This window comes from Entelurus aequoreus, linkage group LG01, assembly GCF_033978785.1.
Source record: "Entelurus aequoreus isolate RoL-2023_Sb linkage group LG01, RoL_Eaeq_v1.1, whole genome shotgun sequence".
NCBI classification, from domain to species: domain Eukaryota; kingdom Metazoa; phylum Chordata; class Actinopteri; order Syngnathiformes; family Syngnathidae; genus Entelurus; species Entelurus aequoreus.
Genome location: NC_084731.1, coordinates 82,739,153 through 82,762,240, shown reverse-complemented (window position 1 = coordinate 82,762,240; position 23,088 = coordinate 82,739,153). Strand labels below are relative to the sequence as shown.

General features: G+C 42.7%; 1 protein-coding gene across 1 annotated transcript; it reads right to left on the bottom strand.

The window, feature by feature from the left end:
* Window positions 1–4,761: 4,761 nt before the first annotated feature.
* Window positions 4,762–8,093, bottom strand: LOC133657917 (uncharacterized protein K02A2.6-like). The gene is made up of 2 exons (XM_062059633.1): window positions 5,003–8,093; window positions 4,762–4,937 (listed from the first exon to the last, which is right to left on the bottom strand). Exons 1-2 carry the CDS (start codon window positions 8,048–8,050, stop codon window positions 4,899–4,901), a joined length of 3,087 nt encoding a protein of 1,028 aa, XP_061915617.1. The 5' UTR covers window positions 8,051–8,093; the 3' UTR covers window positions 4,762–4,898.
* Window positions 8,094–23,088: the final 14,995 nt, after the last annotated feature.

Below are 23,088 nucleotides of genomic sequence, written 5' to 3'. Positions count from 1 at the left end.
CTCACGTTCCAAAAGTCTTTGGTCAAATAGAAGGGCTAATTCAAAGAGGTCTTGACAGTTAGCAGGTCTGTCTCGCAACAAACCGTCCTTAATAGACTCATTGAGTCCTCTACGATAAGCGCTTTGCAGTGCCTTGTCGTCCCATCCACTCTCTACCGCCAGGGTTCTAAACTCCAAGGTATAAGAAGCCACTGATCGGGGACCCTGTCGCATGGAATGTAGTTTAGAAGTGGCGTCTCCGCCATTAGCAGGATGGTCAAATACAGCCAAAAATTATTTGCGAAAAGCCGCAAAATTGGTGTTTATTCCAGAATTATTACTGAGAGCAGAAGTGCCCCTTTTCAGCGCTGGCCCGGATAGTAGGGAAAATATAAAGGCAATTTTAGTACCGTCATTAGCATAACGTGAAGGTTGGTGTAGAAACATGAACTCACATTGAACCAAGAAGCCACGACAGTCTTCAAAATTTCCCTCAAAATTTGTAGGGCTAGCTATCTTAGGTTCCCGGAGGGGTGTAGCTCCCCCGGTGGCGAGTGTGTTGGGTGGGCTAGTGACAGGTGTGGGGGGTGTCACCTGACCAGTGCTGAGGTTGTCGATTTTGGACAACAGGCTGGCGAAAGCAACGTCCAATTTGTCCTCCAGGGTGGAAAAACGGATCTGGTGTTGTTGGATGGCAGACTGGAGTGAGGACAAGTCTGCACTGGGGGAAGTCCTAGCCAGAGGTCCATGCGAAGACTTAGGAGTGCCGTCTGGTTCCATTGTGGCCGGAACGTACTGTTATGTCGTACTGGGGAAGGAGACGGCACGACAACAGGATATCAAGCTCAATAGGTTTTATTGTGTGCTTGATGAGTGAATGGAGTGTGTATGCTACTATATGTGTTTGCATGAAAAACTATGTGAGTGAATTTCACCATATAAATACCGTAAGGGGTGTTGAGGTGTGTGTGGAATGAAAAGCATCCAAGTCCAAAGGGAATGATCCAAAAGGGTGTCCAAGGTCCAAGCGGGGTCGTTGCAGGAGGGCGAAATCCAGAAGTCCAAAACAGGGTCAAGGATCGGGGAGAGCAAGCAGAGTCCAGGAGGGAAATATGGCAGCGGAGGGATACGGGTGCTGTGGGGAGGAACGAAAGACAACACTGGGATCAGGAAATGAGGCACAAGGGAAAAGGCAAAAGAGCGAGAGCTGGAGGGAAGTCAGGCACGTGAGGCTTACTGCGAGCAGAGCGACGTTCCGACGACGAGGAGTCAGCGTCGGGGCTCTTTATACTGTCGTCCCTCATCAAAGCCAGGTGCGTTGTTAGTAGAGTGTCTCCAGCTGCGGCGGAGTGTGGGCGCGGTCTGCGTGATGAGCGCGGGGGTGTGTCTGGTGCTCACAGCGGAGCCTCTGAGCGCTCCAGTAGCAGAGGGAAGCAAGGAGCGCGCGTGTGCCGTAACAATATATCGGTATCGGTTGATATCAGTATCGGTTGATATCGGTATCGGTAATTAAGAGTTGGACAATATCGGGATATCGGATATTGGCAAAAAAGCCATTATCGGACATCCCTACGTACAACCCTAGTTCCAAACAGCCCCTTTAATGCAACACTTCTTAAATAGTGGGGGTTCAGGCGCCCCTGGGGGTTTGGGGGTGGCAGGTTTTAGGGGAAAAGGGGCATAAGAGCCAATGACGTAATAACCAGTGTAGTAAAGAACTATCTTGACAAATACAAATAAAAAAAAGAAACATTCATTTTGTTGGGGGGGCGTGAAAAAAGTATGTCCCTTGGGGGGAGGGCATAACAGAAAATAATGGATACATTGATTTAAGCAGTACTTCTTAAGGGGCGCCGTATATAAGATTGCTTTAAGAAGTGCTTCTCAAATAGTGGGGCCGGACTTCCAGTATTAACAATTTTTCATTCTTGAACAATACACAAGCATTGCTCAAATGAACCAAAAGGCACAACCAGGAAATATGAGCGAGTATATTGGTTGTGCTGGAACATTAAGTTAAGTTAAAGTGCCAATGATTGTCACACACACACACAAGGTGTGGCGAAATTATTCTCTGAATTTTGACCCATCACCCTTGATCACCCACAGGGAGGTGAGGGGAGCAGTGAGCAGCAGCGGTGGCCGCGCCCGGGAATCATTTTTGGTGATTTAACCCCCCCAATTCCAACCCTTGATGCTGAGTGCCAAGCAGGGAGGTAATGGGTCCCATTTTCATAGTCTTTGATATGACTCGGCCGGGGTTTGAACTCACAACCTACCGAATACATGAAATATAGTTAAAGTTTTATAATCATCAGACCAGTATTTTTTATATGGTGGGCGGGGCATGATACGGTTCCAGGGGGGGGCGTGAGAAAACAATACACATGTTCAACTATGTGGCATTCATTCAACTCATAGAATGGTTTGTACGGAAAAACAAATATCATCAGGTTGTCAATCGTGTTTCAGTTTAGGGGGGGGGCTTGAAAAATAGGAGCACTGCCCTGCACACAAATTATTACATTGCTTCTTTTTTTTTTTACTAAACCCCATACTATAGCACATACTTGCTTAAGAAACTGAAACCAAAGAATACAAATTGAAATGATTAAAAAGCCATCCATCACCATTTGATCTCCTTTGGGCCTTCTTGTGATTGTGTTCTTTCTTGTCTGCAATAAGCCAACAGGAGCATCTCAAGAGCATCACCTTGGCAAAGCAGTTAAGCGGACTACACATATAAAGACTTTTCAAAATCAAAAGTGATCCAACAAAACTGAATAGGAAGAAACCTAGCAACTTGCTTAAGAAACTGAAACCAAAGAATAAAAATTGAATTATTAAAAAGTCATCCATCACCATTTGATCTCCTTTGGGCCTTCTTGTGATTTTGTTCTTTCTTTTCTGCAATGAGCCAACAGGAGCATCTCAAGAGCATCACCTTGGCAAAGCAGTTAAGCGGAGTACACACATAAAGACTTTTCAAAATCAAAAGTGATCCAACAAAACTGAATAGGAAGAAACCTAGCAACTTCAATAGCTAAGACAGCATTTCTGGCAGACAAGCTGTCTGCAAAAAGTATTGAGTTGGATAAGAACAAAATAAAATCGACCATGATTATGATCAGCCCAGAAGACAAGAAAGGTATACTCATAGTGGTTGGTATGATACATTCATTGGAAAGTTTACACCCAATTTGTCAGTGTGAACGTCTGCTCCGAGGCGACTTCTACGTTTCTCCAGTAGTGTTGTCCCAATACCAATATTTTGGTAACTGTACCGGTACCAAAATTATTTCAATACTTTTCTGTAATTTTCTATACTTTTCTAAATAAAGGTGACCACAACAATTGCATTATTGGCTTTATTTTAACAAAAAATCTTAGGTTACATTAAACATGTGTTTCTTATTGCAAGTTTGTCCTTAAATAAAATAGTGAACATACAAGACAACTTGTCTTTTAGTAGTAAGTAAACAAACAAAGGCTCCTAATTTAGCTGCTGACATATGCAGTAACATATTTTGTCATTTTCCATTGTATTATTTTGTCAAAATTATTAAGGACAAGTGGTAGAAAATGAATTATTTATCTACTTGTTCATTTATTGTTAATAACTGCTTACTTTCCCTTTTAATATGTTCTATCTACACTTCTGTTAAAATGTAAAAATAATGTATTCTTCTGTTGTTTGGATGCTTTACATTAGTTTTGGATGATACCACAAATTTGGGCATCAATCTAATACCAAGTAGTTACAGGATCATACATTGGTCATATTCAAAGTCCTCATGTGTCCAGGGATGTATTTCCTGAGTTTATAAACATAATATATATATTTTTTTTAAAAGAAAGAAGATGTTGTGATTGTATAAAGAATGGCTCAGGGACACAGAGAGGTAGCGTTGCTGTCATGTTTACTAGTCATTCAGGAAGTAAGCCCCAGCCCCAAAGCACCCTGGGATATGTAGGCATAGCCTACCACTACACCTCCCCTTCTTAGTTCAGCAACAACATATTCAAACACAAACTAATAAGCAAACTTATTCAAACATTTTAGATGAACTTAGACCACTGTAAATGAATAACTCTGACATAGTATTACAATCATCTTTCGCTTACACTTCTTTTTTTTTTTTTTTTTCCACAAACAAGAACTTGAAATACTTTAGAGTTCTACAAAACGCTTACATTTCTTTTTTTTTTCTTTTTTTTTTTTTTTTTCACAAACAAGAACTTGAAATACTTTAGAGTTCTACAAATCAAGTCTCTCAGGAGCCTTTGTCACTCTGCCTGACCTGGTGACTTGTGGTTGTCCAGGAGGAGTACCTGTGGCTCTGAGGTGGATTCTGTTTCTCCTCAGAACGCCCCTGTCAGTCTCTACCAAGTATGACCTTGGTGTGTGGGCATTTCCCAATACAGTCCCAGGGGTCGCTTCCGTGGTGACCCACACTTTCTGTCCAGACGGGAGCTCTGGGAGCGCACGGGAACGGTGGTGGTGGTTGTAGTTTGCAGCTTGCTTGCGTCGCCCTTCCTCATCCTTCTGGCGAAACTCCTGCAGCTCGGGCCATTTAGGGTCCAGCTTGCTTGAAGGCTGCGGCAGCGATGTGCGCAGGTTCCTCCCCATCAGCAACTGCGCTGGTGAGAATCCGTGCTCTAGCGGTGTGGCTCTGTATGCCAGTAGTGCCCTGACTTGGTCAGTGTCTTTTTCCCACAGCTTCTTGACAGTTTGAACAGCACGCTCCGCTTCACCATTCGCTTGTGGGTAGCGAGGACTGCTCGTGACATGTGTGAAGCTGCACTCTTTTGCAAATGCTCTGAATGCCTCCGACGAAAACTGGGGCCCATTGTCAGAAACCACGGTCTGTGCGTAACCATGATGACTAAAAGCATCTTTCACAGCTCCAATGGTGGCCTCAGATGTCGTAACTCTGAGCTCTGCCACCTCGATGTACCTAGAAAAATAATCAACAATAAGCAGGTAAGTCTTTTTGCTCCATTCAAACAGGTCCATCCCCACCTTTTGCCATGGGCGATCTGGTACTGTGGTCTCCATCAGCGGCTCTCTGTACTGGATTCTATATTTTTGGCACGTTTCACACTGGTCCACTGCCTCTCTGATGTGGGCAGTGATTCCAGGCCACCATACCGATTCCTTGGCTCTAGAGCGACATTTGGAGATTCCTTGATGACCTTCGTGAAGTTTAGTCATGATCTCCCTTCTGAGTGCTTGTGGTATCACCAGTCTCTCGCCTTTCATGAGAAGGTCATCTGCAAGATACAGGTCTGCTCTGACCTTCCAGTAGGGGGCAACGTCTGGCCTCAGCGTGTGTTTTTCCGGCCATTCTGTCAGACAGTAGTGTGACACTGTTTTGCATGTTTCATCTGCTTGTTGTGCCCGTTTAATTTCTTCCAATCGTGTGTCTGTAGCGGGGAGTGAGGACACAACAGCATTCACAAACACCTGGACCTCTCTTTCAAGTTCCAAGTCACCAGGTGACATCTTGTCCTGAAGCGGCGCTCTAGACAGCGTGTCTGCAGTGATGAGGTTTTTCCCTGGGACATGAACAATGTCATAATCATACCTCAGGAGTCGCAGACGAAATCTCAGAACCCTTGGTGGCAGATCATCCAAACCTCTGGTGCTCAACAGTGGGACCAGGGGCTTATGGTCTGTCAGGAGTGTGAAGTGTAGACCCTGCACGTAGGAGGTCAGTCTTTCGCACGCCCATGTTGCTGCCAGCGCCTCCTTTTCAATCTGCGCATAGCGCTTCTCTGTATCTGTCAGTCCTCTTGAAATAAACGTCACTGGTTGCCATGAGCCATCAGCCTGTTTCTGCGTGAGAACAGCACCTATTCCGTATGCTGATGCATCTGCTGCTACTTGAGTCTCTGCTGCATTTGAATATTTAGCAAGTGCTGTCGGTGAGCTCAGTCCTTCTTTCAGCTTTTGAAAAGCAGTCTGTTGAGGTTCCCCCCAGACCCACTCATTTTTCTCCCTCAGTAGGTCTTTCAGGGGCACGGTGACAGTAGCCAGTTGTGGCAAGAATTTGGACAGGTAATTTGCCATGCCTATTAGGCGGCGCACATCCTCCGCGCATTCAGGCTCTGGCATCTGAAGAATCGCTTTTGTTTTGTTTGGGTCGGGCTCGATGCCTTTTGCCGAAACCTTGTGACCAACAAAGATCATGTGCTCCTTAGCAAACTCACACTTCTCGTTCAAAGTGAGGCCTTCCTCCTGCATTTTCTGGAGCACACTGTGCAGTCTTTGGTCATGTTCCTGTCTGTCACGGCCATACACAAGAACATCATCTGCATGACACAGCACGCCCTCAAAATCCTCCAACATTTGTGACATCCTTCTTTGAAAATGTTCTGGAGCGGATTTGATCCCAAAGGGCAGGCGGTTGAACAGATATCTCCCAAAAGGAGTGATGAATGTGGTTAATGGTCGTGATTTTGGGGTTAATGGGATTTGCCAAAATCCAGATCGAGCATCTAGTTTTGTGAAAACCTTTGCCTCTGACATCATCGCAAGTGTTTGGTCGACGGAAGGAAGAATATGGCGTTCTCTTTTCACTGCTTTGTTTAGCTTTGTGAGATCTACACAGATCCTGAGTTTGTCCTGCTTTGGTTTTGGAACCACAACCATTCCAGAGCACCAAGCCGTTGGTTCTGTCACTTTTGATATGACTCCCATAGTTTCCATTCTATCCAGTTCTTCACGCACTTTCTCTCTCAGTGGCAGTGGGACCCGTCTGGGTGTTGAGAGAGCATAAGGTGTCGCTCCTTTTTTCAGCTCTATGCGGTACGGCTCCTTCAGCTCACCAAGCCCATGGAACACCGCTGGATACGCTGCTTTGAAATCTGTTTCAGGCTGTGTCGCTGTGACAGCCTCTGCTCTGTGAACCAGTTGCATGGCCTCTATGGCTGGTAGTCCCAGAAGTGGTTGTGTCAGTCCTGCCACAACATAAACATGTTGGTCTGTAAAGAGGCCTTTTGCCAGCATTTTCCCCTGGAAACAGCCCTTTACATTCAGGGGGTTGCGTCCCGGTCCAAACAGTTTCTTAAGTGGTTTCTCCAACTTGCCATCTCGTGTTGGTTTAAAGACACTTTCCGGTATGGATGTCACGTCAGCTCCTGTGTCGATTTTAAAATTAATGGCTTCCCCGTTGAGTAGTATATTTTCCATCCAAGGCCTTGTAGTCTGTGTTTGCACCTCACCTAGAAAAGCATAGTCCTCCTGATCATTGTCACCGTCTGACTGGCACTCTGTGACTGTGTTTACTGCTTTCCCTCTGAAACAGGCCACTGCATAATGTCCAATTTTGCGACACTTGCGACATTCTACATCTTTAGCTGGGCAGTCTTTCCATGCATGTCTGCGTCCTTTTCCACATCGGCCACACTCTTTTTCTCCTTGAGTGTCTGACCTTTGGCCTTTGTTTGAGTGTTGAGGCTTTTTCCCCAGGCGCTGAAACCTTGTCTGAACAGCATCTAAATTTATCTTGGAGTCTCCTTCTCCAGCAGTGTTGTACATTAATGTCTGTTGTTTCTTAACAGTTTCACTTTGTCTCACTCTTTGTATTGTCTTCACCAGGGTCAATTCTGAGTCCATCTGTAGCTGTTCTGACAGCCTCCTGTCATTTATTCCAACCACAATTCTGTCTCTTATTAGCTCTTCCTTCAGATCTCTATAGTTACAATGTTCTGCTAACTTGTGCACGGTGGTGATGAATGCTTCTGCACTCTCTCCATCTTGTTGGAACCTCATGTTAAACTGGGCCCTTTCAAAAATCACATTGTGTTTTCCCACACAGTGCTGCTCAAATGCTTCTTTAACTGTATCATACTTCTTTTTGTTTTCATCAGTCAACGGTAAAACTGCCAAAATATCATCTGCTGCATCTCCCATAGCATAGAGAAGTGAATTCACCTGATACTCCTCTTCTTTCTCTGTTAATCCAGATACAACACGAAATCTCTCAAACCTTCTGATCCATCTTGGCCATCCTGACGGATTTGAGAAGTCAAATGGTTCTGGGTGTGATATTTGTGTAGATGCCATTGTATATTCCCTTAGTTGTCGATCAGGAAAGGTTTGTGTAGCTCAGCCATGTCGCAGGCTTTTTTTTTTTTTTTTTTTTTTTTTTTTTTAGCTTAGCAACTTTTCTTCACTTATCTCCGTTTTTATTGTCAGCACTGAGCTTCCTCCAGGCTATATTCATGAAGAGATAACATCCACCGCTTCACAGGAGTATAAAGTTATAACTTTTGAGTTCTTTTTCACTCTCTGACACCATGTATAACGAATGGCTCAGGGACACAGAGAGGTAGCGTTGCTGTCATGTTTACTAGTCATTCAGGAAGTAAGCCCCAGCCCCAAAGCACCCTGGGATATGTAGGCATAGCCTACCACTACAGTGATGCCCAAAAATATCAACGTATTCATAATAGTATGGACCAGATACGCTCCTGCACTTGGTATCATTACAGTGGATGTCAGGTGTAGATCCACCAATGACGTTTGTTTACATGCATGTTTAGCTATTCCTCGTCCTGCAGGGATGATACTTGTAAGATACTTATTTGATTTGTCGCCATGGAGGCGAGGATTAGTGATTTAGAAGTAGCTGAACTTTAGCCGCTAGGAAGCTAGCCATGTCTTAAAGCACCTCTTCCGGTGGGCGTTTCGGTGTTATAACTTAACCTTTATCTTTAGTTTTTAAGCCAAAATGTGTTTGTTCTACCTTTTTGTACACTGCGGAACATGTTTGTCTGCTCGTAAACCAGCAATGACACGATGTGACGACGGCGGGGGGGCGGTATAGTACCGTATATGATTCATTAGTTTCGTGGTACTATACTAATACCGGTATACCGTACAACCATAGACTCCACAGTGTTCAAGTGGACACAGAGACATAAACAATAATGGAAGATTTTAAAAATCACACCAACAACTGCACCAGTGCTTACCTACTACGATCCAACCAAAAGACTCAAAATCTCAACAGATGCCTCAAAGGATGGTCTTGCAGCTGTCTTGCTGCAAGCAGAGGGAGAACATTGGAAACCCAGTGTTTTCCACACATTCATTTATTTGTGGCGGCCCGCCACGAAAGAATTACGTCCGCCACAAATTTTAAAAATATATATATATATATATATATTTTTTTTTGTCCTGTCCAGCTTCTCAGGCAAATCATATAGTTGATGTAGACGCCCATATAGGCTGTTCAGATTTACTTTACAAAAGAGAAGTGTAGGATACTTCTCTTGTTGCCTTATTTGTATTTGACCACTACTGTTTTCTGTTTATTTGTTACTGACTGTGGCAGGACACATCTGCCTCTGTTTCACTTTATGTTGCTGGTAAATACTATGGTTGTAGTAGTAGGCTAAATTTAAATTATTTAGTATGCACTATTTAAAGGGGCAGAGCTTTAAGAGACATTTTAGCTTTTATATTTTATAAGATATATTTTTTGTAAGAACCACAATTAATAAATATATTTCAGTGAATAACTTATTGTTCAAATCTGTATATAAATATACATAAAGTGTTGTAATTATATTGTAAAATGGATGGATGGATGGACGTTTAAAACAAAACTGTTATTATTAATTAGTAAGTATACATTTTTTGAGCCTTTTTAGAGAAAATCATATCATTGTAGTAAATTATGCAAATTACTTGACGATGTCATGGTGGCCACGCCCATAGCCACGCCCCCACCGCTGCAGGTATCTTGGCAGTTTATGGGAAACACTGAAACCAGTTGACTGTGCAACTAGATCAATGACAACAGCTAAAGCCAGATATGCACAAATTGAAAAGGAGTATCTCGGATTGTTTTATGGACTAGAACAGGGGTCGGCAACCCAAAATGTTGAAAGAGCCATATTGGACCAAAAATGCAAAAACAAATCTGTCTGGAGCCGCAACAAATTAAAAGCCATATTACTTACAGATAGTGTGTCATGAGATATACATTGGATTGAGATGACTTAAAGGAAACTGAATGAGCTCAAATATAGCTACAAATGAGGCATAATGATGCAATATGTACATATAGCTAGCCTAAATAGCATGTTAGCATCGATTAGCTTGCAGTTATGCAGTGACCAAATATGTCTGATTAGCACTCCACACGAGTCATTAACATCAACAAAACTCACCTTTGTGCATTCACGCACAACGTTAAAAGTTTGGTGGACAAAATGGAAAAGAAAAAGAAGTGGCATAAAACACGTCCTAGAAAGTCGGAGAAAGTTATACATGGAAACAAACTAAGGTGAGTTCAAGGACCGCCAAAATTAGTAGGACAAAACGGCGTTCGCCTAATACTCGAATTAGTGAAGCATGTTTAATACAAACAGTGTGCTTTATAACAATTAGGGAGGTTTGTGGCATGTTTGTCCTCATACAGAAACCATATTAAAACAAAAAATATATTTTTTTCCCCTCATCTTTTTCCATTTTTCATACATTTTTGAAAAAGCTTCAGAGAGCCACTAGGACGGCGCTAAAGAGCCGCATGCCGTGGGTTGCCGACCCCTGGACTAGAAATATATCACTGCTATGTGTATGGCCTTCCCACCTTCACTGTTGAGACAGATCATCGTCCCCTAGTGTCCATCATCAAACAGAATCTGAATGAGACGACGCCGAGGATTCAGCGACTCATCGCCAAACTGCAAAGATGTGATTTGGAGTTAGTGTACACTCCAGGCACACACTTAGTCTTAGCACAGGGGTTAGCAACCCGCGGCTCTCAAGCCGCATGCGGCTCTTTAGTGCCGCCCTAGTGGCTCCCTGGAGCATTTTTTAAAAAGGATTGAAAATGGAAAAAGATGGGGAGGAAATAGTTTAAAAATAGAAAAAAGGATGGGTTTTTTTTAGGACAAACATGACACAAACTTTCCCAATTGTTAGAAAGCCCACTGTTTAATATGTTTGTGTGTATGCTTCACTGATGAGAGTATTTGGTGAACATCGTTTTGTCCTACTAATTTCGGCGGTTCCTGAACTCACCGTAGTGTGGACTGTGACGCAACAGTTTGTTTACATGTAAAATCTTCCACTCCTTCTTTGTCTCATTTTGTCCACCAAAAGTTTCATGCAGTGCGTGAATGCACAAAGGTGCACTTTGTTGATGTTATTGACTTGTTGGCGTGCTAATCAGGCATATTTGGTCAGTGCATGACTGCAAGCTAATCAATGCTAACATGCTATTTAAGCTAGCGGTATGTACATATTGCATCATTATGCCTCATTTGTAGGTATATTTGAGATCTTTTAATATCCTTTACTTTTATCCTCTTTGTATATAATTTAGTTTTGCATCTCTCATGACACATTATTTTTATGTAATATTGGCTGCATTTCTGATAGTTGTTTGTGTGCTGTGTTGTTCCAGACCACAGCAAACATAATCTAGCTTGCCAAAGATTGTTATAAATCTTTTAAAAGAAGACAGCCTACCATTTACTTTAACTTGGACACACACATATAAACCTTTGGCCATTAAAAGCCAGTAATATCCAGGAGTTATCTCACCTTCCGAGTAGCCTCTGATTTACTAATGGTTTCTAATGTTGTAAAAATGTGTAGAATAAATATTAAATTCCACTATTTCTGTCAACGAAGATTTGTTTCAGCCTGAGCTAAACCAGATAAACTCTACCGGAAAAAGAAATTGAAGAGTACTTAAACACGATTGTGCAATCTTTACCAGTGTCTGACGCTAAATCAAAACAAATAGGTGATGAAACCGACAGCACCGCCTGAATGCACCCAGGACACGGCTCGAGACCATGGGGGACGGAGCTTTTGAAGGTGCCGGGGGATGCTTTTAAAAAAGGACTTAAAACCTACCTTTTTAGAAAAGCATGTATACAATAAGAGCTGCAACAGTCCAGGGCGACGGTGCAGCAAGACAAGTTTGCAGCAGGTCATTGATCTGTACCTCAAAGACAAGGAAAAACAGAAGATGTTCCGGCATGATTCTCTCCTTCACAAGGTTGAGAGAAATCAAGTTGAACAAGCTGCGACAGGAGCTGTAACAGTTCTGGGTGGAGGTACAGAAAGTGGGGTCTGGAGCCGCTAAGGTCCAGGAGGGGTTGTGTAAGGCCATTGCCCTCCACATAAAAAGGGACCTGGGTCTCACAGAAGATGTGAAATGCTCCAGTACGAGGTGGAGAAGTTAGTTGATTACAAGCTGATGGAGGAACTGCTCCGTATGATGGAGCACAATAATCAAGAGTTCACAATCAACCGGCCCAAGCAGGGCTTCCAGGACCTTAACGACATGGCCAGGGCGCTGAACACATCCTCAACGAAAATCCCGGATGAGCCCCCGAATTGTTACCAGCGGCAGACGTTGGGGAATATGGACCAGTAGCAAGGGTTATTACAGGCGAGGAAGCGCTGTGTCGCCAATAAAACAAACACAAAATAACAGAGATCTAAAGTTAGCGTCGTCTCTTGTCTTATCTTGTTTATTAATGCACGATTCATATTTATAGTGAACAGTGTTTCACAACTAAAGGTACATAAATGACATAACAAAAATGATATACACTTTTTAGAAACCCCTGTTAAAAGCAAAATAACTCCTTAACATTTCCACAAAACATCTTTATGTAACCACATCTTCCCCAGATCACATTGCACATTTTAATACGACAGTATCGTATTTGGACATATCAACAACATATTTAATCACTGCAAACAACTTACAACTTCATAACACTGTAGCATTTTATAGTAAGTCACACAAGGAGTTAAAGTTTCGGCCAGACCTGCAAAATTATAGAGATCCAAAGTTAGCGTCTTCTCACGTCTAAGCCTCAACTTTGTCTAAAACTCAACACGATGACGTGCCATCTGTTGGTGTAAACAGGTCACTACACAGTCAAAACGACACACCGAACCATGAATACACATGAGTGGAGTTGAAATGCTTGAATGTCCAGAGTGAGTGGAGCGTGTGGATGGTGGAACGGTTGAAATCGGATGAGAAATGTGGGATGTGCAGAGGTTTGTATATTGCCTGTTCATTGTCAATAGGAAGAAATTCGGGGGAAACCCGGGGTTTGGGGAAATGGAAAACACGTTTTGCCTTCAATATTTCGGAAGAGTAGTGTGTGTGGATGGTTGAAAGGTCAGAATCGGGTAAAATGGCGCAAAATTTGAAGAATTGTGGTCAATGTAATTGGAATTTCCTGGAAATTAGGGGATTTCGGGAAAACTTGTAATTTTGTTTTAATATTGATACTCGCACAATTGTCCTAGATTATATGATTGGGTTGGTGTCGGAATTTTTCAAATCGCTTGAAAAGTTTTGACGTAGTAACATTTCGGAATTTCGGGAAAACCGGGAATTTGTACGGAGAAAAAAAGGTAATTTTGTTTTCCCAACTAAGAGGAATGTTTTGATAGTGAAATGGTTGGATTTAGTTGAAAAATGTGGACTGTAAAAACCTCGGCACAAGTGGTAAAAATAGGGCATTGGAAACCGGGAATTCTGGGAATTCCTGGAATTTGTTTGAACTTGGAAAATAGTAGTTTGATTGACCAATGTGAGTGGAAGGTGTTGAATGTGGAACGGTTTGAATCGGATGAGAAATGTGGGATGTGCAGAGGTTTGTATATTGCCCATTCATTGTCAATAGGAAGACATTTGGGAAAAAACAGGGGATTTGGGTAAATGAAAAACATATTTTGCCTTCAATATTTCGGAAGAGTAGTGTGTGTGGATGGTTAAAAATTCAGAATCAGGTAAAATGGCACAGAATTTGGAAAATTGTGGTCATTGTATAGCTTATATATGTCCATTCATTGGAATTGGAATTTCCTGGACATTTGGGAATTTCGGGAAAACTGGTATTTTTTTTAAATATTGATACTCGCACAATTGTCGTAGATTATATGATTGGGTTGGTGTTGGAATTTTTCAAATCAATTGAAAAGTTTTCACATAGTACCATTTCGGAATTTCGGGAAACCGGGAATTTGTATGGAAAAAAAAAAGGTAATTTTGCTATCTCAACTAAGAGGAATGTTTTGATAGTAAAATGGTCGTAATTGGTTGAAAATGTGGACTGTGAAAACGTTGGCACAAGTGGTAAAAATATGGCTTTGGAAACCGGGAATTCTGGTAATTCCTGGGATTTGTTTGAACTTTGAAAATAATAGTTTGATTGACCAAGGTGAGTGGAAGGTGTTGAATGTGGAATAGTTTGAATCTGGTGAGAAAAGTGGGAATTGAGTAAGTTCGAAAAATGTACTGGAAAACCAAGAATTCTGGGTAATTGGGATATTTTTGCTAAAAACATGATTCCCGGTCTAGCCGGATGTTATGATACTGAACTTAAATACACCTCACGGTGATGCTTGGACACGTCATCAGTGATAAACCCGGGGTCATAGGGTGTTCCGGGTCTTTAATCATCAGACACCCTCGCCCGGGCGACCCAGCCGGGGGTGATCAGACCCCGGCCTGTGTCCAAGTAGCGCACCACGGATCCCCCCTACGGATCCACAGCCACCGGGAGGCCTTTTCTGCGGCCTCTAGGATGTTCTTGGTGGCTTTTCTCGACTGCAGTCCTCTAATGCCAAGGATTCTGAACACACGCTGTAGTGAGTGACCAGCAAAACCTCTGCACCCAATCTCGACTGGTTCACAGCGGGCTCTCCAGCCGTTACTCCGACACTCTACAGTGAGCTCAGCGTATTTGGCCCTCTTTCGCTCATTTGCTTCATCAATTCGCTCCTCCCAGGGAACAGTCAGCTCCAGTAGCACCACTTGCTTGGTTGACTCCGATGTTAACACCATGTCTGGGCGGAGTGACGTGGAAGCGATATTGGCCGGGAACTTGAGTTGCCTTCCCAGGTCAACATGGAGCTGCCAGTCACGAGCGGTGGCCAGGAGCCCTCCTGAGAAGTTGGGCTGGCGGCTTGCCTTCTGTCCTGCTCTGATGAAGGTGATTGACTGCTTCGGGGCGGCCTGGGACTTGCTGTTTTGTATCGCTGCGCAGATAGAATCCGCCAGGGCTTTTAAAACTTGGTCGTGGCGCCAGCGATACCGCCCCTCCCCTAGTGCCTTTGGGCAACAGCTCAGGATGTGCTCCAAGGTGCCCCTCCTCTGGCACAGTTTACACTCCGGAGTGTCTGCTAGGCCCCAGATGTGCAGGTTGGCGGGGCATGGGAGGACATCGTACACAGACTGTATGAGGAATTTTGTGCGCAGAGGTTCAGCTCTCCAGAGCTCTGCCCAGGTGAGTTTTCGAGGTTCTGCATGCTCCCACCTTGTCCACGCCCCTTGTTTGGACATGCTGACCATCCGGCAGCAACGTTCTTCCTCCACCTCTGCGCGGATCTCCTCTTGGACCAGTTGGCGCTTCTCCTTGCCACGGGCCCGGTCCCAACGTGGCTTTGGAAAGCTGCCGAGGCCTGCCCTTCCCCTTGCCACAGTACCCAACAAGGTTTTGTGCCTCAGCCGCGCCTCTGCTCTGCTTACGGCTTCTTGTGCCTGCCACTTCCTCCCGGTCTTAACAACGATTCCTGCCGAGGCGACCTTGACATCTGCGGAGTCTCTGTACATCATTACCTCTCTGGAGCGGGTGACTTTGAATTCCTCCAACAGTCCCCTGAGAGGGAGCTGCAGCTTGGTGGAATGGCCATAAAGAGCAATGCTGCTTAAGGACCGAGGGAGCCCCAGCCATCTCCTCAGGAACTGGCTGATGGTCTTCTCTAGTACCTCAACCGTTGTCATTGGTACCTCGTAGATTAACAGAGGCCAGAGTATTCTAGGCAAGACTCCGTGTTGGTACATCCAGGCTTTAAACTTTCCTGGGAGACCAGATTTGTCGATGGCTGTGAGCCATGAGGTCAGGTCGCTCTTTGTCTGCTGCAAGGCCACTGCGTCCTTCAGGGAGCTATCAAAGATCTTGCCCAGGCTCTTAACAGGTCTTTCGGTCACCGTTGGAATCAAGTACCCTCCAACTGTAAAGCGGAAATGGTCGGCCACTTTACCTTTCTTTAGGACCAGAGACCTGGACTTTGCTGGCTTGAAGCTCATCTTTGCCCATGTGATGAGCCGTTCAAGCCCCTGGAGGAGCCACCTGCACCCAGGCACAGATGTGGTCATCACTGTCAAGTCATCCATAAAAGCTCTTATGGGGGGCTGCCGGGTCCCAGATCTTGATTTTGGCCCTCTGCATTCAACCTCCGCAGACTTGACAATCATGTTCATTGCCAAGGAGAAGAGTGACACTGAGATTGTACAACCAGTGATTATGCCCTTCTCTAGGCGGTGCCAGGCAGATGTTACTTGGCTTGAGGAGACTCTTGCTTCGAAGTTGTTGTAGTAGTCCATGATGAGGTTACAGATTTTCCCAGGGACATGGTGTCTTGTCAGTGCTATTTCAACAAGTTTGTGCGGGATAGATCCGTAGGCGTTGGTTAAGTCAAGCCAGAGAGTTGCCAAATCTCCTTTGTTCTCCCTTGCCTCCCGGATCAACTGTGTCACCACTCCTGTATGCTCCAGGCACCCAGGCTGGAACAGTTCCGATCGGATATAAATTGTGGGCTGTGGATTACGGCAATTTTTTGCGCAATTGGAAGATAATTAATAATTTGATGATTTTTTTGGTGTAGAAAACTTTGTTTTGGCATTTACACAATTAAACCGGTTGATTAAGTTACATTACTAATGAACATTGCGGGTGTTCTTTTACAACAGTTCCAACCTACTACGCAAGCAGCACTCAGAGCGGACTATTGGTATTGTCACAATATTCAATGCCATCAAAAGAAGTATGCCTCACAAAAAATTCTCAAACGCAAACTAAGGCTCCACTTTTCCAAAATGCTCAAGCTTGATGCTACTTTACAATTACTTTGTCATATACATGCTACTGATTAGCATGAGCAATTTTACATGGCGATTTCAACACCTCGAAATTTTGTAATGAAAACTACAACTCAGATGCACATTGCAATTCAATATCTGGTGTGTAATAAGTGCAATATTGACAGTTTAAACACTTTGTAGGGCACAACACAAGACTTGACTGGCACATTCAGCTTAATGGAAAAGGCTACTTCCTGCCAGTACATTACTGCCATCCAACGTCTTGAATTTGCAACTGCATGCAAAGTATACTATATCATACTTGCAAATGAGACTCAGAAATAAAATAAGAAAACAAGATACATTTTTAAATGTTACATTAAAAAGGATAATTCTTTATCAAAAAATAAACTTTTATCAACGCACACAAAAGTACCGTGAAATTGATACCGCAGTACCGGTATCGTTTCCCAAGAAGCGGGAATTGGTACCATATTGGTTAAAATGTAAAAAGGTACCCATCCTTTGTCACATGCCTGTGTTTACAGAAGTAAAAATGGCCCCGATTCCTGTTGTTGTCAGCCCTGACATATTTATGGAAATTTCAAGGAGTTTCTGCAACCTCAGTCAACACTTATTATTTTACGCACATTGGCGTAAGTCCTCGTACATTTTAATCACTTCTAAAACATCATCTTTTCGCCACTGAATGGTTCCTGTCGCTTCGTCGAGCATTTAGTTTTGCGTTTGTTGTGACTAGTGTTGTCCCGATACTAAAATGTTGGTACATACTGGTACCAAAATTATTTCGATACTTTTCGGTACTTTTTGATACTTTTCTAAATAAAAGGGACCACAATATGTTTCTTATTGCAAGTTTGTCCTTAAATAAAATAGTGAACATACGAGACAACTTGTCTTTTATTAGTAAGTAAGCAAACAAAGGCTCCTATTTTAGTCTGCTGACATGTGCAGTAACATATTGTGTCATTTTACATTCTATTAGTTTGTCAAAATTAATTAAGGACAAGTGGTAGAAAATTGATTATTAATCTACTTGTTCATTTACTGTTAATATCTGCTTACTTTCTGTTTTAACATGTTCTATCTACACTTCCGTTGTAATGTAATAATCTCTTATTCTTCTGTTGTTTGGATGCTTTACATTAGTTTTGGATGATACCACAAATGTGGGTATCAATCCGATACCAAGTCCTTACAGGATCATACATTGGTCATATTGAAAGTCCTCATGTGTCCAGGGACATATTTCCTGAGTTTATAAACATAATATATATTTTAAAAAAAACGAAAGAAGATGTTGTGATGCCAAAAAATATCGACATAATCATAGTAGTATCGACTAGATACGTTCCTATACTTGGTATCATTACAGTGGAGGTCGGGTGTAGATCCACCAATGGTGTTTGTTTACATTTTGACTATTACGGTGTGTAGTGAAGCATGTTTAGCTATTCCTCGTCCTGCAGGCATGATACTTGTAAGAAACATACTTTATTTGTTGCCATGGAGGCGAGGATCAGTGCTTTAGAAGTAGCTAAAACACTGCCGACAAGGGCTTGACTTTAGCCGCTAGGTAGCTAGCCATGTCTTAAAGCACCTCTTCCGGTGGGCGTTTCAGTGTTATAACTTCACCTTTATCGTTAGTTTTTAACCCAAAATGCGTCCGTTCTCCCTTTTCTGTCTAAACACTGTGTCTGTTTGTAAGTACTCCGTGATTTAGAACTGCCGAACATGCTCGTCTGCTCATAAACCAGCAATGTCACAGCGTGACGACGACAGGGGCGCAGGCTGGACCGGTACTTTTTAGAGGCGGTATAGTACCGCAAATGATTAATTAGTATTGCCAACCCTGGTTGTGACGTTTGTGACCTTTTGCTGACCTATAGGTCGGAAGAACACGACCTGAATGTTCATTCTGCAGTCGCATCGGATACATTTTTTATTTAAAGCCACATTCGAAAGAGGCCTGTGTCATATTTGGTGGGAAAAATGGAATCGTACTGTTCACATTCCCTTTTATGGCCAATCACTGCTGTGACATTGCTGTGACAAGGTTTCTCCAAACTGCCCGGTCATTAGGCAGTTTGGTCGCCTCGTCAATGTAAATGCCAGTCTTGGATGTGTTTAGGATGTTTTGTATGTGCTTATCAAATGCAGACAAAAAAATTTGGATTAACATGCAGTGTAAACCTAGCCTAAATCTGGGCCAAACATGAAGAATCGGACCCAACCCCACAGCTCAATCTTACAAGACTTAAGATAATAGGGCAGAAGGGGGGAGAATAGGGACGAAAACAGTTAAAATGGTTTCCCTTTGCTAAAGTTTGCAAAAAAAGCTGAAAATACTTTGACACAATTTATATTACCGTGATATCCTAATCATTGTTTTTTGCCCTCCACCTGTTACAATATGATTGTTACGTTGATACTCCAGCATATTAATATATATTGCAGGGGGGAACGTTTAGAGTGAGACACACTGTACAGGAAGTAAGCGGGCTAGTGTGAGTGAGTCACCTGGAATTGTACCTGCACGGAAGTTGCCAATAAAGTAAAAGTGAGCAACTATACTGCTCTAACCGTCCACTCTTTATGGTTGGGAATATAACGGACTAGAGTGAAACATGGTGGCAGCGGTAGTTAAACTTTGAGACCGCCACGAACGTGAAGAGGCGTCGCTAACGGCTAACGGCTAACAGCTAGCGGGACCGGAGCTGACAGAAACCGCGGCATCGAGTGACGTGAGTGAAACGGAAATGGAGCAACTGAGACCTCCGCCGATACTTCGTTTGGACTCTGCTAACTTGGCGAAGTCGTGGAAATGTTGGAAAGAGGAGTTTACGCTTTACATGGAACTGACGATGCCGGAAGCAGAGGAGGTTATGAACGTGAAACTTTTCTACTACCTTATCGGCGAAAGTGGAAGGGAGCTGCTGAACACGCTAGAGGGCAGCAGTGGATCGGCGAGGAGGACTGTGAGCTTGATGATGTTGCTGTTTGATGGACATTGTTACCCTAAACCAGGGGTCAGCAACCTTTTTGAAAGCAAGAGCTACTTCTTGGGTACTGATTAATGCGAAGGGCTACCAGTTTGATACACACTTAAATAAATTGCCAGAAATAGCCAATTTGCTCAATTTACCTTTAACTCTATGTTATTATTAATAATTAATGGTATTTACACTTAATTGAACGGTTTAAAAGAGGAGAAAACACGAAAAAAATGACAATACAATTTTGAAACATAGTTTATCTTCAATTTTGACTCTTTAAAATTCAAAATTCAACCGAAAAAAAGAAGAGAAAAACTAGCTAATTCAAATCATTTTGAAAAAATTTAAAAAAGAATTTGTGGAACATCATTAGTAATTTTTCCTGATTAAGATTAATTTTAGAATTTTGATGACATGTTTTAAATAGGTTAAAATCCAATCTACACTTTGTTAGAATATATAACAAATTGAACCAAGCTATATTTCTAACAAAGACAAATCATTATTTCTTCTACATTTTCCAGAACAAAAATTTTAAAAGAAATTCAAAAGACTTTGAAATAAGATTTAAATTTGATTCTACAGATTTTGTAGATTTGCCAGAATAATTTTTTTGAATTTTAATCATAATAAGTTTGAAGAAATATTTCACAAATATTCTTCGTCGAAAAAACAGAAGCTAAAATGAAGAATTAAATTAAAATGTATTTATTATTCTTTACAATAGATTTTTTTTTTTTTACTTGAACATTGATTTAAATTGTCAGGAAAGAAGAGGAAGGAATTTAAAAGGTAAAAAGGTATATGTGTTTAAAAATCCTAAAATCATTTTTAAGGTTGTATTTTTTCTCTAAAATTGTCTTTCTGAAAGTTATAAGAAGCAAAGTAAAAAAATGAATGAATTTATTTAAACAAGCGAAGACCAAGTCTTTAAAATATTTTCTTGGATTTTCAAATTCTATTTGAGTTTTGTCTCTCTTAGAATTAAAAATGTCGGGCAAAGCGAGACCAGCTTGCTAGTAAATAAATAAAATGTAAAAAATAGAGGCAGCTCACTGGTAAGTGCTGCTATTTGAGCTATTTTTAGAACAGGCCAGCGGGCTACTCATCTGGTCCTTGCGGGCTACCTGGTGCCCGCGGGCACCGCGTTGGTGACCCCTGCCCTAAACTGAACGAGACAGTAGAAAGGTACAGATTTTTTGTGCGCAATCAAGGATTGGAAGAAAATATTGACAAGTATGTCACAGATTTGAAAGTTTTGGCAAATACGTGCAATTTTGGAGGTATAAAGGACTCCCTAATAAGAGACAGAATTGTTTGTGGCTCACACAGCTCTGCAATGAGAGAGAGGCTGTTGAGGGAGGAAAACTTAACCCTGGAAAAGTGCCTGCAAATATGCAGAGCGGCAGAGCTGTCAAAGGAAAACAGCAGAACTCTGCAAGGACAGACGGTGGAAGAAGTACATGCAGTACAGAAAGTGCCGCAACATAAAGATATGATCAGTTGCAATTTTTGTGGTAAAACACATGCAAGGAACAAGAAGTTGTGTCCAGCGTTTGGTAAGACGTGCAAGAAATGTGGCAAAGACAACCATTTTGCTGCCAAATGTAGGTCACACGCTGAACAAAATAGAAGACAGAGAGCCGTGCATGCTGTAACAGAGGAGACTGATGCATATGAGGACGTCGCCACAATAACAGAAACATGTAAAAACCAGGAAATGGTGAACCATTTGCAGGAGAACAAAGCTCAAAGTCAGCAACTTTTCGCAGGTATGTTGCTGAACCAAAAAATGGTTGACTTCCAAATAGACTGTGGTGCCACCTGTGATGTTATACCTATTCATCTGCTGAGCCCAAACACACAGTTGGAGCCAACAGAAAAGGTGTTGTTGATGTACAACAAGAGCAAACTGTGGCCACTGTGCAAGTGTAAGGTGAAAATCAGAAATCCTCGCAATAATAAATTGTACGGATTGGAGTTTCAAGTGGTGGACCAGAAGGATATCAATCAATCAATGAATGTTTATTTATATAGCCCTAAATCACAAGTGTCTCAAAGGGCTGTACAAGCCACAACGACATCCTCGGTACAGAGCCCACATACGGGCAAGGAAAAACTCACCCCAGTGGGACGTCGGTGAATGACTATGAGATAAGCTTCCTTTGATTGGCAGGAAGGCCTGTGAAGCCATGAAGCTGATTAAAGTACAATATGATAACATTATGGCGATGGACAGTATTGTTAAAGGACATTGTGCTGTCGAGGACAACGTCGAGGGAGGCATGACACTGGAAAACATCAAAGTGGAATATGAGGATGTTTTCAGTGGTGTGGGATGCCTGGAGGGGGAGTACCACATAGAACTGGACAGAAGTGTACCCCCAGTGAAACTGCCTAAACACAGAGTGCCAGTAGCTCTGCTGACACCACTGAAAAAGGAACTAGCAGAACTACAAAATAAAGAAATTATTGCACCGGTAGAATGTAGCACTGACTGGATAAGCAGCATGGTGACGGTGACGAAACCAAATGGAAGACCTAGGATTTGCATTGATCCGAAACCGCTGAACAAGGCGCTGAAAAGAAGCCATTTTCCACTTCCTACCATTGATGACATACTTCCGGAGCTTTCGAAAGCAAAAGGTGTTCACAGTGTGCGATGTCAAGCATGGCTTTTGGCACGTGAAGCTGAGCGAAGAATCCAGCTACATCACAACCTTTGCTACCCCATTTGGCCGGTTCCGTTGGCTCAGAATGCCGATGGGAATCAGTCCGGCTCCTGAAGTTTTTCAAAGAAAACTCATACAGGCGCTTGAGGGTCTGCATGGTATATATGTTATTGCTGATGATGTGCTTATTACGGGAGAAGGTGAGACAAAGGAAGAAGCAGAAAGAGATCATGATGCAAACTTGAGGTGTTTCCTAGCTAGATGCGGATAGAAAAATATTAGACTAAATGCTGACAAGTTTAAACTGAGGCAACAGTCTGTGCCCTACATTGGTCATCTGCTGACTGCAGATGGTCTTCAGATTGACCTTGATAAAGTGCGAGCAATTAGCGAAATGCCCCGTCCAACTGATGTTAAAGGGGTACAGAGGCTTGTAGGTATGGTAAACTACTTGTCCACATTTTTTGATCATCTATCGCAGGGGTGTCAAAGTCAAATGGACGGAGGGCCAAATAAAAAATTTAGCTACAAGCCGAGGGCCGGACTGTTCGAATG